General features: G+C 40.4%; 1 protein-coding gene across 1 annotated transcript in view; it reads right to left on the bottom strand.

Moving 5' to 3' along the window:
- The window catches only part of FAM124A (family with sequence similarity 124 member A), a 69,438-nt gene extending 53,757 nt beyond the window's left edge, over positions 1 to 15,681 (bottom strand). The window contains exon 1 of the mRNA XM_009290251.1: positions 15,591 to 15,681. Within this exon, the coding sequence (XP_009288526.1) occupies positions 15,591 to 15,681 (91 nt within the window). The remainder of the gene's footprint in view (positions 1 to 15,590) is intronic.
- Between the last annotated feature and the right edge of the window lie 153 nt (positions 15,682 to 15,834).

Genomic DNA, 15,834 nt, shown 5'->3' with positions numbered 1-15,834 from the left:
CTACAGGAGCCACAAAAACCCTTAAGAAAAACTTGAGAGAAAAAAAAAGGTCTAAAAACTTGTAAAAATTTTACGCCAAGGCTTTCAAAGGAAGAAGCAAAATACATGATTCTAAGCACTTGCCTTTCCTCAAATAATGTAAAAAGAAGTTTTACAAGTTACTTCTGCTTGCCCAGAAGTTGCTCCCATGACTGTTCTCCAGAAGTTCTGTGCATGGAGTAATGATTCAGATGCCAAGTTTATTCACCTGGAATTTATCAAATAAAATCTCATCCTACATTTAGACAATCACTTTCAAGCCTATCCATTTAAAGTTAGGTATCTACATCTATGTTTAGATTCCCACACAAAACTGACAAGACTTTCAGAGCTTACTGTCCATGGGCAATGCAGATACTCAGCGCTCTTCAAAATCTACATCTCTGTTATTGCTCTGAATATGAGCCATTAATTCAAATGTTGGTTTCAGAGGATAAGGAAGCTCTCAAGCATGTAAGAAAGGGATGGAGTGATTAACAGGAAAGCAGAGGATCCTCTTATCCCATCCAAGGTTACACCATCCCTTTATTTTCCTCCAATTTTCATATAAATTGCCATCTTCCACCCTTTCTTTTGGCTCATATCCCTGAGGGGATTACTTTTTTAGAAGTATTTTTTTTTTAACTGCCACAGCTTGACTTCTTTTAGCTCATCTTCAGGGTCCCTACCCTGTTTGTTCATCTTTCTCAAAAATCCACTTTTTTCCTGGTGTTCTCAGGAAACCACAGAGTGGTTTTCACAGTGTGAAAACACCTCTTACTATGAGTTCCAGCATCTGCCTATTGTCCTCAGACAGCCAGCTGAAGTTTGGAGAATATTTAGTATAAGGCAGTGCAGGAGTTCAGGAAAATCTGTACTGCTATAAACAAGTGCTATGTCATCTTCTCCTTCCACTCTCACTCTTCAGAAGTCTGTACTGAACGTATGAGAGAAACAGATCTTTGTACAGAGAACTTAGTAGTGTTAACTTTTAGGTAAAAAAGCCAGATGCATTAGTTACCAGCCCAGTGTACAAAGATAGAGGAAAAGTCTCCCCTTGGGGAAAAGTTTAAAGGAGGTGATTTGTCTGAAAGAAGATTTGAAAGAGAATAACAGAGATTGCCTGTGTATGAAAGCAGGAGCAAGTTCATTGAGTGAACACCTGTGTGCAGCTCCATTTTGTATTCCAGGGGAACAGTGACCGTACCAAACAGGTATCAGACAGAATGAATTTTGCGTAATATTAGGCACTCTTCTGAGCACTGTTAGGTGAGGAGCTTAGCTGACCTAGTCATCTGCCTTCCTTAGTCAATGGAGAAAGACAGGCACCCTCAGGGTTATTCACATTGCATGGCATCTCTCTTCATTGCTAAAGAAGCCTACGCATGGATGGTAGGGAAACTGTGTCCAGGCTTATGATAGTATTCTCCTGTATAGACAGATGCCTCCAAATTCCTCATTCTTGAAGGAGCTTTATAATACTAACCAATAAACTGCAGTTAATGTAACTGTCTTAGCATACTGCCTGTTTCTGCTAGACAAACATTTCTTGTGGGATAAGATAATTTATCTGGGGTAGAAAAGTTTCTTTTAGTAACTATTATAGTTACTGTGGTTGCCGTATCGTGAGATCACCCACATGAAGAAAATGTTTATTGGATTGTTTGAGTGATTGCTTCCTTTCTTGCATTTTTGGCAAAGCTTTTGGGCACTGGAAAAAGTAAATGGACCAAAAAAGTCTTATTCACCTCCCCACCCACATCGTCAGCCATGATTATATCAGCCATGATATAATAACATATGTTTAAACATTCTGTAAGTAAGGAAGAATTTTAATGGGTGATAATGGTGGAAGCTTATGGTATAGCTTGTGACTAATTTTTCAATGGCTGTGGAAAGGGTATTAGACAGCTCAGGGAACTGAATGTGGGCTCTGGATCATTTCACAAGCCAATAAAAAATAGCAGTGGCTTACAGTCCAATAACTGTATAGTGATTTATCTGCTGTAGGTTTCTCTTCTAGTGTGAGTGACAAGACCACAGCCATATCTAGCCACCTTGTAGGGGAGGCAAAAGGCTGGACAGATAGGGAAGCCAATCTTCCCACAGAGCAGGTGTCCGGTTAAAGCTAGGTCTTGCTGGGGCATTGAGAAGATATAGGGGTTTGTTGAGGTATATGGCTAGGTGATGTTTACACAGTGCTGTGAAGATATGAAGTGCTGTAAAAGTATTGTCTTTGTTATTTTGCATAAGTTAGTAAATCTGAAAGGCTATGAATCCTGCTGCTAATCTGATCTCTTTATTTGCCAAGTGCAAGCTCTACTTTCAACAGCATCCTCAGTAGCAGAATATTTATTTAGTCTGTAACAGGGAGACATTGCTATTTGCTTTTCTCACTATTTGTACAGATCTGGTTATAAGAGGAAACCTTTCCATGATATTCATCACATTGGTTTTTTGAGCTAATTTTAGGGCTGCTCCGCACTTACAACTTGGCTTTCTTTTCTTTTTCCATGCAGTTTAAGAAATGTACTAGGACCAGCCCTCACTCCTCTGCATCACAGGTTAGCAAAAAGCCCTTGCACAGAAAGGAGCTCCCCTGGTTTTGAGTGCCCTGCCTAGGGGACAGGGGATGGGGTGTTGCTCTGGCTGTTGCAGTAAGGCCCTTGGCCGCGAGCTGCCTGTCTGCTGCCCTGCACAGCACTGGGGACATGGTGCTGGAGGACTGTGGCTGTGCTCCGGGAGATCTCCCTCGATCCCACGTAGCAGAGGTTCTTGGAGAAGATTCGTGGGCAAGTGGTCAGACTGCTGAAGTTTAGACACCTGAAAACTTATACCTCTGTACTCTTTCAAAGCCAGTGAAGAGAAATAGGTCCTCTGAGTCACCTCTAAAGGAATTTGTTCCCTTCCAAGTACTAGGCAGCACACTTTTTGCAAGTAGGCAGTATCTTAAACACCTAATTTCACTGCTTCGAGTTAGTGAAATCAATAGCCCCTGTATGTACTTGCAAGGCAGATTTTGTGCCTTGAACCAGAAAATTCACATTATTAAGATCTAGATGACAGTGAGCAAACAAGCAGTTTGTTGGGATGCTGGGCTGTGAGTGTGTGTACTGTTATTGTGTGATCTTTTATTGATCTTCATGGGTCACCGATCAGTTCCGGCAGGGTGGCCAGGGCAGACAGAAAGCAGCCGCGAGGAAGGTGAGGTGCTACTGGTGTTTATCTGAATTCCATTTTACAATAAAATCTCTAGAAGTTGTATGCCTCAGGACTCCTGGAGACACTCAAGTTACAGTAAAAGTCTCCAGCAGCTCAAGAGCTCTTTTGTAAGAATATCTCTCTTTAAATGATGGACTTCTTTTTCCACAGCTTTGAAGCATCACATGGGCAAGCGAAGAAAGGGACTGCTTGTAGAGCATTAGAAATCCACTCTAGCTTTCGTCACTTAGTGGGAGCCTAGGCCTACGTGCTAAAAAACTATCAAGTGCTTCCTTTCCCACTCCACAATTAAATGTCCTTAATGCACCTCCCCTCCTGTGGTGCTGGCAGAGGTCCTTGTCTGACGTCTCCCCATCCATCTCTGTGGAGGGGACATGTCAGAAGTGATGTCTGTACCTGGGAATGGAGCACAGTACTGAGATTCCCCAGCTGGTGGGGATGCTCTCAAGCCGGGTGGACTTGCCAGTTCAAGTCCCAAATCATGCTGACTGAATTCACATAACGGTGCATCTGAAACAAGGGTTGTGAAACTGGGTGCAGCGCCATGTGAACACAGACTGCTTTTGGACCCGAGCGGTGTCATATCCAGATACCTTCCTTCCACCTGCGCAGCACTTCTGGTTTGTATTAAGGGGTTCTCTCCAGGTGTCTCTAGCTCCTTTAAGGCTTTGACTGAGATTTTATCATGCTTATGCAGCATAGCACATCCCTAACAGACTGGATAATCTGGCCCTCAGGGCCAGGGAGAAATCAGAGTCTGACCCTCGTGTGGGTTGTCGGATGGTGATCATTCATCTCACTAATGAGAATGTTCCACCTAATCTGCTCTGTGTTTTCTAGTCCCTCCTAGTCACCTCCTTTTCCACATGAAACGAGAACAGGATTATGACTGAGAGTAATTTTTTTTTTCTGAGGAGAAAATAAAAAGCTAGAACCGGTCTATAAAGAGCTGAAATCTGACTGCCCTAATGAAAGTAGGCTTCATGTCGATATAACCTAGGCTCTTTCTCAGTAATACTTAGTAATGATTTCCATATAATACACAGGCAAGTCCACATGACAGAGGGTATTGTTCAAGGTGGAAATTGCCTGTATCTGCATCTCTGTAGACGAGAAACAGTCTCAGAGTGTATAGATGTGACATCAAACTTGGCATCTTTGATCTTGATCACAAACTTGAAGGGTGTGAGTGAGGTAAGCCATTATATAGCCAGAACAATGGCCAAGGAGGACAGTATGCCGCGCATTCCGGTATTGACTTTGTTACAGCTGAACTAAAACACAGCTTGGAAGCAGGCTGATAGAAACTAGGAAGAAAAACCAACACAAAAATGGAGGTAAGGTGCAGGAAGAAAATGGGGAGAAAACTCCTATACTTAGGAAGACTGCTGCAAAATGTTTAACGTTAGGGGCTTTTCCAGGGATGTTCAAGTCATTTGAGATGAGTTCTCACTTGCAGGGAGACCTCATTCTGATGTCTCCTTATGTTCTCATGCTAGTGCCTGTGTAAGGAAAGACTCAGACCTGAGGAGCACAGCAGTTCATGTCTTTCATTAGAACAAGTTGTTCGGGTTTTTTTGTGAAAAGTTCTCTGTCCATGCCCAGAAAAACCTACTGAAATTTCTAGGAAGTGGTAGTACTTTGTAGGACAGCTGCCTATGGGCGTGAGAATGCAAGGAGAGCCTGACAGTTTTTATTTCTAGAAAGATCCTTCTAGCCACTGTTGTCACTGCCGTTCTCTTCTCTTTGACAGCAAGGGCAAATATGACCGTGGCTCTGACTCCTGGGCACAGAGCAGTCTGCCTGCATCTCTGCACTCCAGTGGCTTCATGCCATTAACCTAATTGTATCAGACATTGGAACCAGTGCAGCCTTTGACTTATATCTCTGACTGGTAAAACTACATTAAAAGTTGTAAAATTGAGCAATCCAAAAAAAGTTTTCTGTGGGCACCTTTATTAGTAATTAGATTAAGGAACAGGTTGTGTATCTACTGAATTTGGTGAATGTCTCAGCAGCAGCTGGCTCATTAATGGAAGAAAAGATTTAAGCGGTTTGGCCCATAAAATGAATGTTCACATGACTGTGTTATAACCATAGATTAAAATAAAACTAAAATCAAATATTAATTCAAATTTTAGCCATCAGACTGGTGTTCTCACCTCTTCCCATACACCATGCTCCACTCTGTGTATGTGCATTTTCCGCTTGCAAAATCTGAGGCATCTGCAAATCACAGAAAACTGAAAATGATTAGTATAACAAAAAGGTGCTATTTATAGAAGCTTACCACATATTTATTATTTACAGTTTTCCATTCAATAAACACAAGCCCTACCACAGAAGGCAGTGATGAAACACACTGACATAGTCCTTCATTCCATGCTGATACCATTATCAATGACACTTTTGGTTCTTTTCTCCAAATGGCTTTCACATTAAATGGTACTTCTTAAAGGTACACTGGCAACCTGAAATGCATTTGGTTTCAGAAATGAATTCGAAGTATTTTCAGATAGTACAGCCACTCATGATTCCTGCCAGTTGGTGCTTTTGTTGTTTCTTTTTTTTGCATTCAACTATAGCTTCTTCCCTTCTTTGTTACTATATGAGACGTATACAAGCTGAATATTATTACTTCAAGCTATCATCCTGTAATGGTGAAGTTGAAGCGAGCTTAGCCAGAAACTCCAGCTGGTGCAGGACCATGCCCTAACCCACGTGGTATGCTCCATAAGGAATGAATGGGAATGTGTACACAAAGAAACGGTGCCCAAGCCCAAGATTTTCAGTCCCTTTCAATTACAATAATCTCCAGTGTTACTTGTGGTAACAAACAAACAATTTTCCAGGAAAAGTAATTTTTTTTTACAGTGTCTTTTTGAAGTTCAGACATACTACATTTAGACTTTAAGTAGTTTGTCCCACTGAGATAACGTGTATATGGTGTGGACTAGCTCATACACATAAGGCATTCTCCTTCTTGTAATAAGCAGTAGTATTGATTGTTACAATGCAATTGCTTTATGGAGATGGTACGTCTTCCCCTTCCTGCCCCAATCCACAAAAAGGACACCCAACCAAGCAGGACTATGGAACCGATTGACTCAAATGAACAGAAGGGATTAATGACATCTAGAGTAATGACAGCACAATCCTAACCCCAAGCAGAGCCCAAGAGAAAAGAGCTGCCTGTGAAGCCCATGAGAGGGTTGGTTTTGCTGTCTGTATTACACACAAATCATTTGCAAACGGCAATGTGAAATTCCCAAGTATGTTATGATGAAAACAGATCTATAAAAGTTTTTTTTTCCTAACCTGTACTGATCTATGCTAGTGTGTACCAAATCCTTGACTACACTGAATGTGTATAAATCCTTTGAATTAGCTTATCTATACCAGCTCAGGGCCTAGACTTTAAGAGCTATGCCTATACTGGTAGATGAAACAGGTCCATGGCACCATGGAATCGTGACTAGCCTGCAATTGTCCACACTGGCTACATGCTCTTCAGCAGTTTTAGCTTGTGTCAGCTAGCGCTCCATCAAATAGCACCCATCACAATTTGGGCAACAGCACAGACTAGAGATCTTTCTGTCTGGCATTAAAGACAAAGCCAGATATTCTGGGGGAAAAAGAGAATTTATTTAGGTAGATGTACTCCATGCTATGTCTGTTGCCCTCAGAGCCAGAGGTCCGACCTTTCACTATCTAATGTACTTGCGCAGATGTAGCCTCACAGGCCACTGATTGACATGCACACCATCTAATCTAAACTGTTCTGCAGTTTAGTAGCACTACAGACATAACAGTTGTAGTACTGTGTGTGAGAACAATCATAGGGATAAACAGCAAGGTTACATCAGATTTTTGCGATTTTATCTAAAAAATAATAGAAGAGCAAGAAACAAGGAACTTCATCCCTTTGCCCCTGGATCTTTCCATAGGCTTATAAAAGTAAGGACTAAAGACATGAGCATCAGAAATTGTTTTCAGGAACAGCCTTCTGAGTTTCTAAGCAAATTTTTATAAACTGTGTTTCCTGTTTGCTTTGTCTAAGTATTGAAATGAATTTGCTATCTGCTAAAACAGTAGAGTTCTCAGCATCTGACTTGGCACTCGGGAGCAGAAATATCTCCCATTGATCTCATTGATGTTGGCTAACAGCCAACATGTTTTCTTCAAAAGCAGATTCTGAGTTCATAATCGTGAGTATTCAGCAGTTCATATCCCATTACTAAGAGCTACTTTCCCAGTCAGAGAATGATCCCATGAGAGCCATACGTCCTAAACACCTTGAATGCCGAACATAAAAACTCACAGTGAACCGCTCGGAAATAAGATGTAAAAAATATTCATTCATAGGAAGTATTTGGTGAGAAATTTCTTACAGTAACAATTGAAAACTCACTCTTCATTCTGTGGTGCTTGCAACCAGAAATGTAGGAAAATCAGACCATATAGCCACTATTTATGTTATGTCCTGGAGCCTCAGTACTGTGCTGGAGAGCTCAGTGCTGGCGAAAGGAATAGCCTTCAACAGGCCTTGCAACCCCAACTCTGTACCACTGGTGGCTACCCCCCGTGCTGAGACTGGTGGGAAGCAGTGATCCCATTCTCTTCACTTTGCTCGTCCATGGCCGATCTGATCTAGCTCCGTATCGTTAGTAAAGATTTACATAGCCCTAGTAATCTCTACAGTTTTATCCGAGAATGCCACCACACCTGGGAGGTTTATACCTTCCATGTACGAATCAGTGAGTTACAGAAATGCCTGAGTCCAGCGAATTGTTACTTAAATTTCTGACTCGGTGTAGATAAACAGCTCATCAAGAAGCTCGGGTGTGCGATTGAATGGTCAGGAATCTAACGGACTAACTCTGGAGGTCAAGGCTTCCATCTAGTGGTAAAACTTAAAGGTGCAAAAGGAGCGGTTCATGGGAATGAGGATGGCTGAGGTCCTTGCGAGCATCGTCCTTCTTGTTCCAAACTGTAACTGAGGAGAGGAGCAAGAAAATAAAAGGAGGAAAAAAGCCAGGCAACCCACAACCTCTCTGAGGTTTGGAAGGAGCAGTGTAGTTCAGGCAGGAAGGGGGGACAGTTCACTGGGGTGGGTGTTGTCTTTTACTTAAAGCCAGGCAGGATATTCTGCGCATGTACTGGCAGTAGTCGGCTGTACTGCATGAGCTGTGAGCCCGACCCACGGCCTCGGGCATGGCAGAAAGCAAAGCCTAGTCTCTGCACGGTAATCTATATTTTCAGATTTCATTTTTCAGAAAAAAATGTGACTGTCATGGAGGGTGAGGAGAACGACATTTTCCAGGTTGCCATCATCCTGTCAAGAGCTCTTGATAATCCTTTTTCTCTCACATGGTTTAGAACTGTAATCTGGCTCATAATCACTTCTGCAAGGATATGCCAAAGAGATGGAACAAATAGAGCCCTTCTTGGAAACTGTAATGACATTACAGTCTCTGCAACAGCAGTGAACTCTGTAAAGAAAGAGGTCTGTGACCTTGTGGAGGTTGCTTTTGCAAGATTAGCCTACCTCTTTTCCCCCTCCCCCCCCCAAAAAAAAAAAAATCCCCAAACCCCAAGCCAAACACCCAACCGCCACAGAACAATTCTTGATATCCACAGGCACAAATCCAGACACACTGTAGAGGAATCTTTGTACATTCCTGTGTACATTTATTGATGTACATATTTCATAAGTACATCAATAGCCATAACCATATTCACTAAGCAAAAAATGAAGAACAGTGACACTTGAGTGGTAAAAGATAGTGTTCTGCATACTGTTGAAGTCAATAAGGTGAATTGAAGTGAATTAACTTGAAATATCAACTCAGTTTCTGCTGCCTCATGTTTTCAGACAATTGGATTTCTCTTTGTGCAGGAAGAATTATCGATAATAGATTGCAGTTCATTTCCACTGCAGCAAATTCTTCTGGATGTTCGTGTTGTATCTGCTTAGCTCCAGTGAACGTGTAAAAGATCCTCCATGAAGTCCTTGCTGACTGTGTTTTGCCTCAGAAATGCAGTGACCTTTGCTTGCTGCCAGCTCTGGCCACGATTTTATCTGTTATTTTGGCCTGTGCACTTTTGTAGCTACCACAGGTTCCTGGAGATACTTTTTCTTAATAATGGTTTTAGAAAAAATCATAAGAGGAATGCTGGCTACCTCAATCCTTTCCATGCTGGCGGTCCCATTCAGTTTGTGCTGAAGCCCAGATTGCAGGCCTGCAAGACTCAGCTGTTTCAGTTCACCAGAGTTCACATAAATATTTCCTTCTGTTTCAGTTAACCTAGCTTCACTTCCCTCCTGCCTGACCTGGAGGTCTTGGAGAAAAACATATTTAGCATCTCCGTATTTTGCCCAGCTTGGGGTAAAGGCACATGTTCTGCCCAATTTCAGGATGCGGGCGTAAATCTCCATGTTCTTTGAGCACAGCCTAAGTTGACTTGCAAGCTCTGTGGATTTAGTGAGTAGCTTAGCCTGGAAAGTGTCATTTGGCTTTGCAGATTACTGCGAACATCTTGCTAAGCTGCAAACCCAGTTCAGCATACATGCCCACCTGCACCTATGTCTCCTTGTGTTTGTTCTGACCTGACTGAAATCTTACCCAGGTACCTTTCCTGAGACTTTTCAGGTTGCTTTCAGAACATGAGTAGATAAAGGTTTTTTTTGTCTTACTTCCTTTAGTATTATTGATAAGCCATCTCAAAGTTTCTTAAAACTTCTGAACCCACTGCAAGCAGTGTCTGCTCTATAAAAATATATACAGATATATTTTTCCCAAGAGACACTGTGATCTGAGCAGAAAAATAGTTAATATGCTCAAAAAAACTATTGAGAGGTGCTCAAGATGTATTTCTTCTCTTTCTTTCCCTAGTGCTTATACGATATGTCACTTGTACTGAGTCTCTCTTTCTCAGATACCCCAGCCAAACTGCTCCTTCTTTGCTTCTCCAGTTAAACTAGTCTTTGCCCTGTTTCATTGTAGCGGAGTAGGGAGGAGATAGGAATGGGAAGTAGGGATCCAGGGGTGCCTATGAAAATGTCTGTAGGTATCGTGAGTGGGCCTTGCCTGGAGATGACTGATATGGTCTGGCAACTCTGTGACTTACCAAAAGATCCAGACTATCCCCTCTCATAAATCCTCCTATGGAGTTCCTTTGTGGGAAGGATAAATAGTGTATTAGAATTTAATTGGAATGAGAAACAGATGAACCAGTTAAAGATCAAGACAGACAGGTCATTTAAATGTTTGTCTTCTATAAACTAATTTGAAGAACTGCTGCTTACAACATCCATTCCTCACTGAGCCATCATGAAGGAATCTCAGCTATTTATCACATTCTCCTGGCAAAGACTTTATCAATGGGTAATGGATGTGACAGGCAACAAGCTAGACATCACAATAATTCTTCAGCCATCTTTGGAACAAAAGACTCAAGAGGCGAGACAATAGCTAATTCAACAAAGACTAACAAAGCTTTGAAAGGTCCTAACAGTGTTTCTACTAAAAGGACATGAATTCTTCCAATGAAACAAGCAAGGCCAACTGGTTGTCCCTTGACCCTGTGTGACAGAAGACAAGACAAAGTTCCCTTGTCAAGCTTGTCACAGAGATGGAGTTCTTAATGACAGCAGGGTTATTCGAGGAAACAAAGGGAAAGAGGAGGCTAGATACAGCAGGGGATAAGTGTGGTAACCTCTCACCCTCTGAAAATGCTGCCAGGCAACAGCTATAGAGACAGCTCTAAAGCAGGGGGTGTTTCACTAGAGTGCATTTTATTGCTTTGTCATAGGATGCGCACAAAACTTTTCCTAACAGTCATGCCAGGATAACAAATTGAAAAAAAAAAAAAAAATTGACTGATATCTCATTTGTGTAATCATTTCCTAAGCATTTCTCTGTACATGAATGGCATTTCTTGATCATCTCATGTCTGATAGGAATGCAGTCACTGCTTTGGTTGGTCACAGTCAGTGCTTATGCTGCAACAAAACCTATTCAATGAATGCAAATTTTGCCTGCAGTGAAAATTTATGGAGAATATGCAGGGTCTAAGTCAAATGGAAATACTTAGATTCAAATTTAGATTAGATGGAAAGATGATGCTCCAGATTTACAAAAAATTCTATTCGTCCTCTGACAGGAGCCTCTATTTTCTGACTCAGCTGGTTTTGCAGGTCAGTGTTGCCCGGGTGACAGCGCGGCTCAAGCATGTACCCTTAAAAAAAAAGGTCACCGGCTCAAGCATGTACCCTTAAAAAAAAAGATCATTAAATCTGACATGGACAACACATCTAGATTTCACTGCATTTACATCTAAATCAGCTCAAATGAAATTCTTTATCTTCATTCTTGGGGAACTGATTTCTCCAGTTTCATGCCTCAGAGAAGCAATCATAGCTATTTCAAATGCATGGTATCAGAATTGCTCTTCTTTCCCATACTTTGAGAACTTCCCAAAAAAGAAAGCATATCAAGCAGTTGCTGATAGGAGTTCTGGGGAGGCAGAACTCCTCCAGACTGTTACCTTTATGAGCTGAAAGAGAAGAAACAACCATTTCTGAGGATTCTTCTTTGCTTGATAACAAGGTCCATTCTTCTTCCATCTTCCCTTTTAGTCAATGAAAGGTAGGAGTCCTGTGGTATTGCACCTTTAATAGTGGATGTTTCTTGCCACCCACCAAAAGCAATGACATTCAGCACCTCATCTATGATTTGGGAATGCCCCACCATCTAACCTTTTCAAGTATGTGTGGTCTTTGAAACAGTAAGTGTCATGACAACCAGCATATGCAGGTATCAAACCTTGGGATGTTGTTTTTCTTTAGTATTGAGCTGTGGCCTCAGCATTCCTGCATTTGTTGATTTTCTCTTAAATCTCTAGGAGATTATGTATTTTTTTGTATGTCTTTGCAGAACTTCAAGGGGACATATGAAGTGGTAAACAGTAAAGGACTAGGGAGCAAAGTGTAGATACCTGTTGCGATGAATTGTTTGCTGTTTTTCTCTGTTTTGGACTGTTTCTGTTAGCTCTCTCCAAACAATCTACTCTTTTGTGTAGCTATATAGACATAACAGAATTCAACGGAGACTGACAACTGTGCTTTAGTTTCTGAATTATCTAAAATAACACAAGGCTCAATAACTTTACTATCCACTCACATGTTTTATAAGTGTGGATTTTTTTTCTTTAAAAGCAAAGAAAGTGTTTTCACTTTGATTTTTTAAATATAATGAAATACATTATCCTAAATGAGATACAACATCTTGATACAACTTTATGATAGAGAAAGAATCCCTTGTCATCTACAGTTTATCAAAGGTTTTCTTCTTTGGCATGAGAGCTTTACTTTGTTTCAAGAATGATTTGACATTCCTTCCTATCAGTCACTTGGGTGAAATGTAACTATCAAGTAGAGAGATTTGTCTGCATGATATCATGTTATTCTGGAGATAACAATGCATTCTGACAAATAAGTTATTGTGAAAAACTTGAAAGATGTGTGATTTTCTTTTAATTGTATTTATCTATAAATTTGATTTTATGGGGTTTTGTTCAACTGTATTTTTAATTTAGTTAAACAGAACACATACATTGGATTTTCTAACTTGATTTTCCTACCCAGTCATGATGGCTCAGGAATTGCCAGAATGCCAGGGCTAGATAACAAAAGCAGTTTGGGGAGCGATTAGGTGGTGGTCTATGGAACTTAGATCACTCTGCTAGCTACAAAGAAAACAGAAACATTGAAAGCAGTAATAGAAAAAAAAGTCACTTAAAATAAAAAATATTGAGTAAGTGAAGTCAGATTCAAGTACCCAAATGAACAAACAAGGTATGAGCATTGCCTTGTCAAAGTTAGTAATCTTAGATGCCTTTAAATATTTAGTGTGGCCTATTTGATTAGTGTGGTCTATTTGATCTGCTTCTCACAAGCTCCTTCTTTGGGAGGTTTTTATTTATGATTTAATAGCTGCCCGTGAATTTGGTACTTCGAATTAACAGACTAAATATTCTTCTTCAACCATATTTGCCATTTGATGAGTGTCTTTGTGCGGAAGGAAATAATTCTTGAGTAAGACCCTGGTTTTTAATTACCAGCCGTCTCAGATAATGGTAGCATATTCAGTCCCCAGCAGTAACACTGGGGAAGAGACCCATGATCTGTGGTGGCTGAATTATAATTGCTCTGCTATTTACTTAAATAAGGACACTTACAAGTACCCGGAGACCAGAGTTTGACTATAAATAAATAAAACAGTACTCAGGAAACATGTTTCAATGCAAATGCCTCATAGGAAAATATCTTAAAAAGACAGAGGGCATTCCTCTTCTCACAAAACACACTAGAGACATTTGTGACCTTTAAATATATCTGTTATTTTGTCTTTTAACTTTCTAAATCCATGGAGCTATTTAAATTACAGTAGATACTCTGAAGAAATCAAATTAATATTAATTTTTACAGTAGGAGAGGAAGATTGTGTATTCTCACTGCCCATAACCAATGCATAGAATAAAATATTCATGTCTGAAATAATTGTAAATGACCCTTTATTACTCCAAATGAAATTCTAGTATATAATGCAGCTGCTGTATTGTTTCATGCATTTATTAACCCTTCCTTATTTTAACACCACTGTGAACAATGGGAAGCACACATATGTTGGCACAGAATGAATGTGGCCCAGCAAGCTTTTTTAAAAATTGGGAATGAACATGCTTGAAGTTGAGAACCCTCTTAAGAGGCTGAAAGCTTTTTTTAAATTAGTGAGATGTCAGCATATGTTTTAAGTACTTAGTTGAAGCAGGATAGGAAAACCTATGGTCCATATGAAATGTTTTTCAAATCACAGTGTATATCATCAGATTTACTCTTCACAGATGTATCTTTTTCTGTGGTTTCATGAACAGAATCTTGGGGGTTTGGGGTTTGTTTTTTTTTTTGCTTTACCCTGTAGCTCTTTGTAAGTCCAGATGAGCCTAGAAATCAATCTGCTATTGAAAGGCAATGTCTGATCCTATAAGCAGTTGCTCGGTGGAGTTCCCATTGACCTTACTGACTCAACACTTTGTTAATAATTCCTTGAGCTCCCACTGATTTTCTTGAATCGCAGGTTTTGTGACTATGAGGTCACTTAGAGTGCCTCTCTGAAACTCACTGGTATTGTATCATGTCTATAACCAAAGACCAGTATCCCATGTGGCAAATCTAAGTAATTTTTAATAAGGTTATTCTGGAACAATCTCATTTTCATAACTTAGTAAACACAGTGTGTAGAATGACTATGACAGATATTTACCTCACTCATTCAGGACAATAAATTAAAATCCCTTGTAGCCTTTTGCTCTGAAAATGAAATCAATAGGTAAATGGAATTACTATTATTCTGTGTTAGTATTGATGACCAGAAACTTTCTCCTTCTCAGACATGTAATTTTAGGGAGAGATTTCATCTTTTTTCATAGTTCTAATGGTCTATGCTAGCATAAAGTCAACTTAATCTATTAACCTGTGGGGCTGAGTAAGACTTTGGAGATAATCAATAATGGAATACCTCTATACAAGTACTAGGTCTCAAGCAGCTGAATGTATTTCAGAACAATCTCTAGGCTGCTCTCAGCTGCAGTGGGAATCGTGTCCATGCTAGAATTAGAAGGCTGAAAAAGTGGCAAAAAGTTAGTTTGCCTCAATTTTTAGTTATAAGGACATTTCAACTTTAACTATAAGCAAAAGGAACAAAGCGCATGTTTTAAGATGGTTGTGCTATATGTTTAGTATCCAGTAAATCAGAGTTCCTAAGGGAATGGAAGCAAATTTATATTAGAACCTATCTTTCCTGTTGAGATCCTACAGCTCTTAGGATGCTTAAACCTGGCACTTCCAGTGGCATTAGCAGAAATTTGCTCAGTAGAGTCTGCAGGGTGATATCCACTGGCTTTCAAAATAATTATTTTCTCAAGCACTCAATGCTTGAGCAGGATGAATTATGAAAACTCTTTTGAACATGGTAAATCTGGACATTCCTGCTTGCTTTTAAAAAGTTGTTGATTGTCTTAGTCATGCGAACTGACCACATTTGCTATCTACTGATCTCTAAAGCATACATCATGTTGCCACACAGTCACAAATACTAGCAATGCTCGAATATGCCAATAATAGTCAATGTTCTCAGTAGCTTTCAGCCAAAAACCAGTCATCAAAACCACTGTATTAAACGTTCTTGCATTAATCTAGGAGAAGATACAAATTCATTGGTTTCTGTCTGCAATATTTTGCCAGGTGAGTACTTTGGAAGAGTGTTTTATTTTACAGCATCCTTTACACAGGGCATCTTTGCATTGCGTGTAATAGAGCCTGACACCTGAATCCGCTTTGTTCCTAGTAGTGCTGCGGTATCGGGTAGCTGTAGCCATCTCCCGGTTACCGTCGGGTGAAACCCAGAGCGACTTCTTTCAGCAGCTGAACTCCACCCGACAGAAACTATTCTTCCCCGCTCAGACTTCTGTCCCCGTCGAGGCTGACCTCAGCGAGCTCTTCCGAAAAAGCACCCCGCGGGGGCCTGCCGG

The sequence above is a fragment of the Aptenodytes forsteri genome, unplaced genomic scaffold (genome assembly GCF_000699145.1).
Source record: "Aptenodytes forsteri isolate BGI_AS27 unplaced genomic scaffold, ASM69914v1 Scaffold155, whole genome shotgun sequence".
Taxonomy (NCBI): domain Eukaryota; kingdom Metazoa; phylum Chordata; class Aves; order Sphenisciformes; family Spheniscidae; genus Aptenodytes; species Aptenodytes forsteri.
This window is presented reverse-complemented; position numbering and strand designations above follow the sequence as displayed.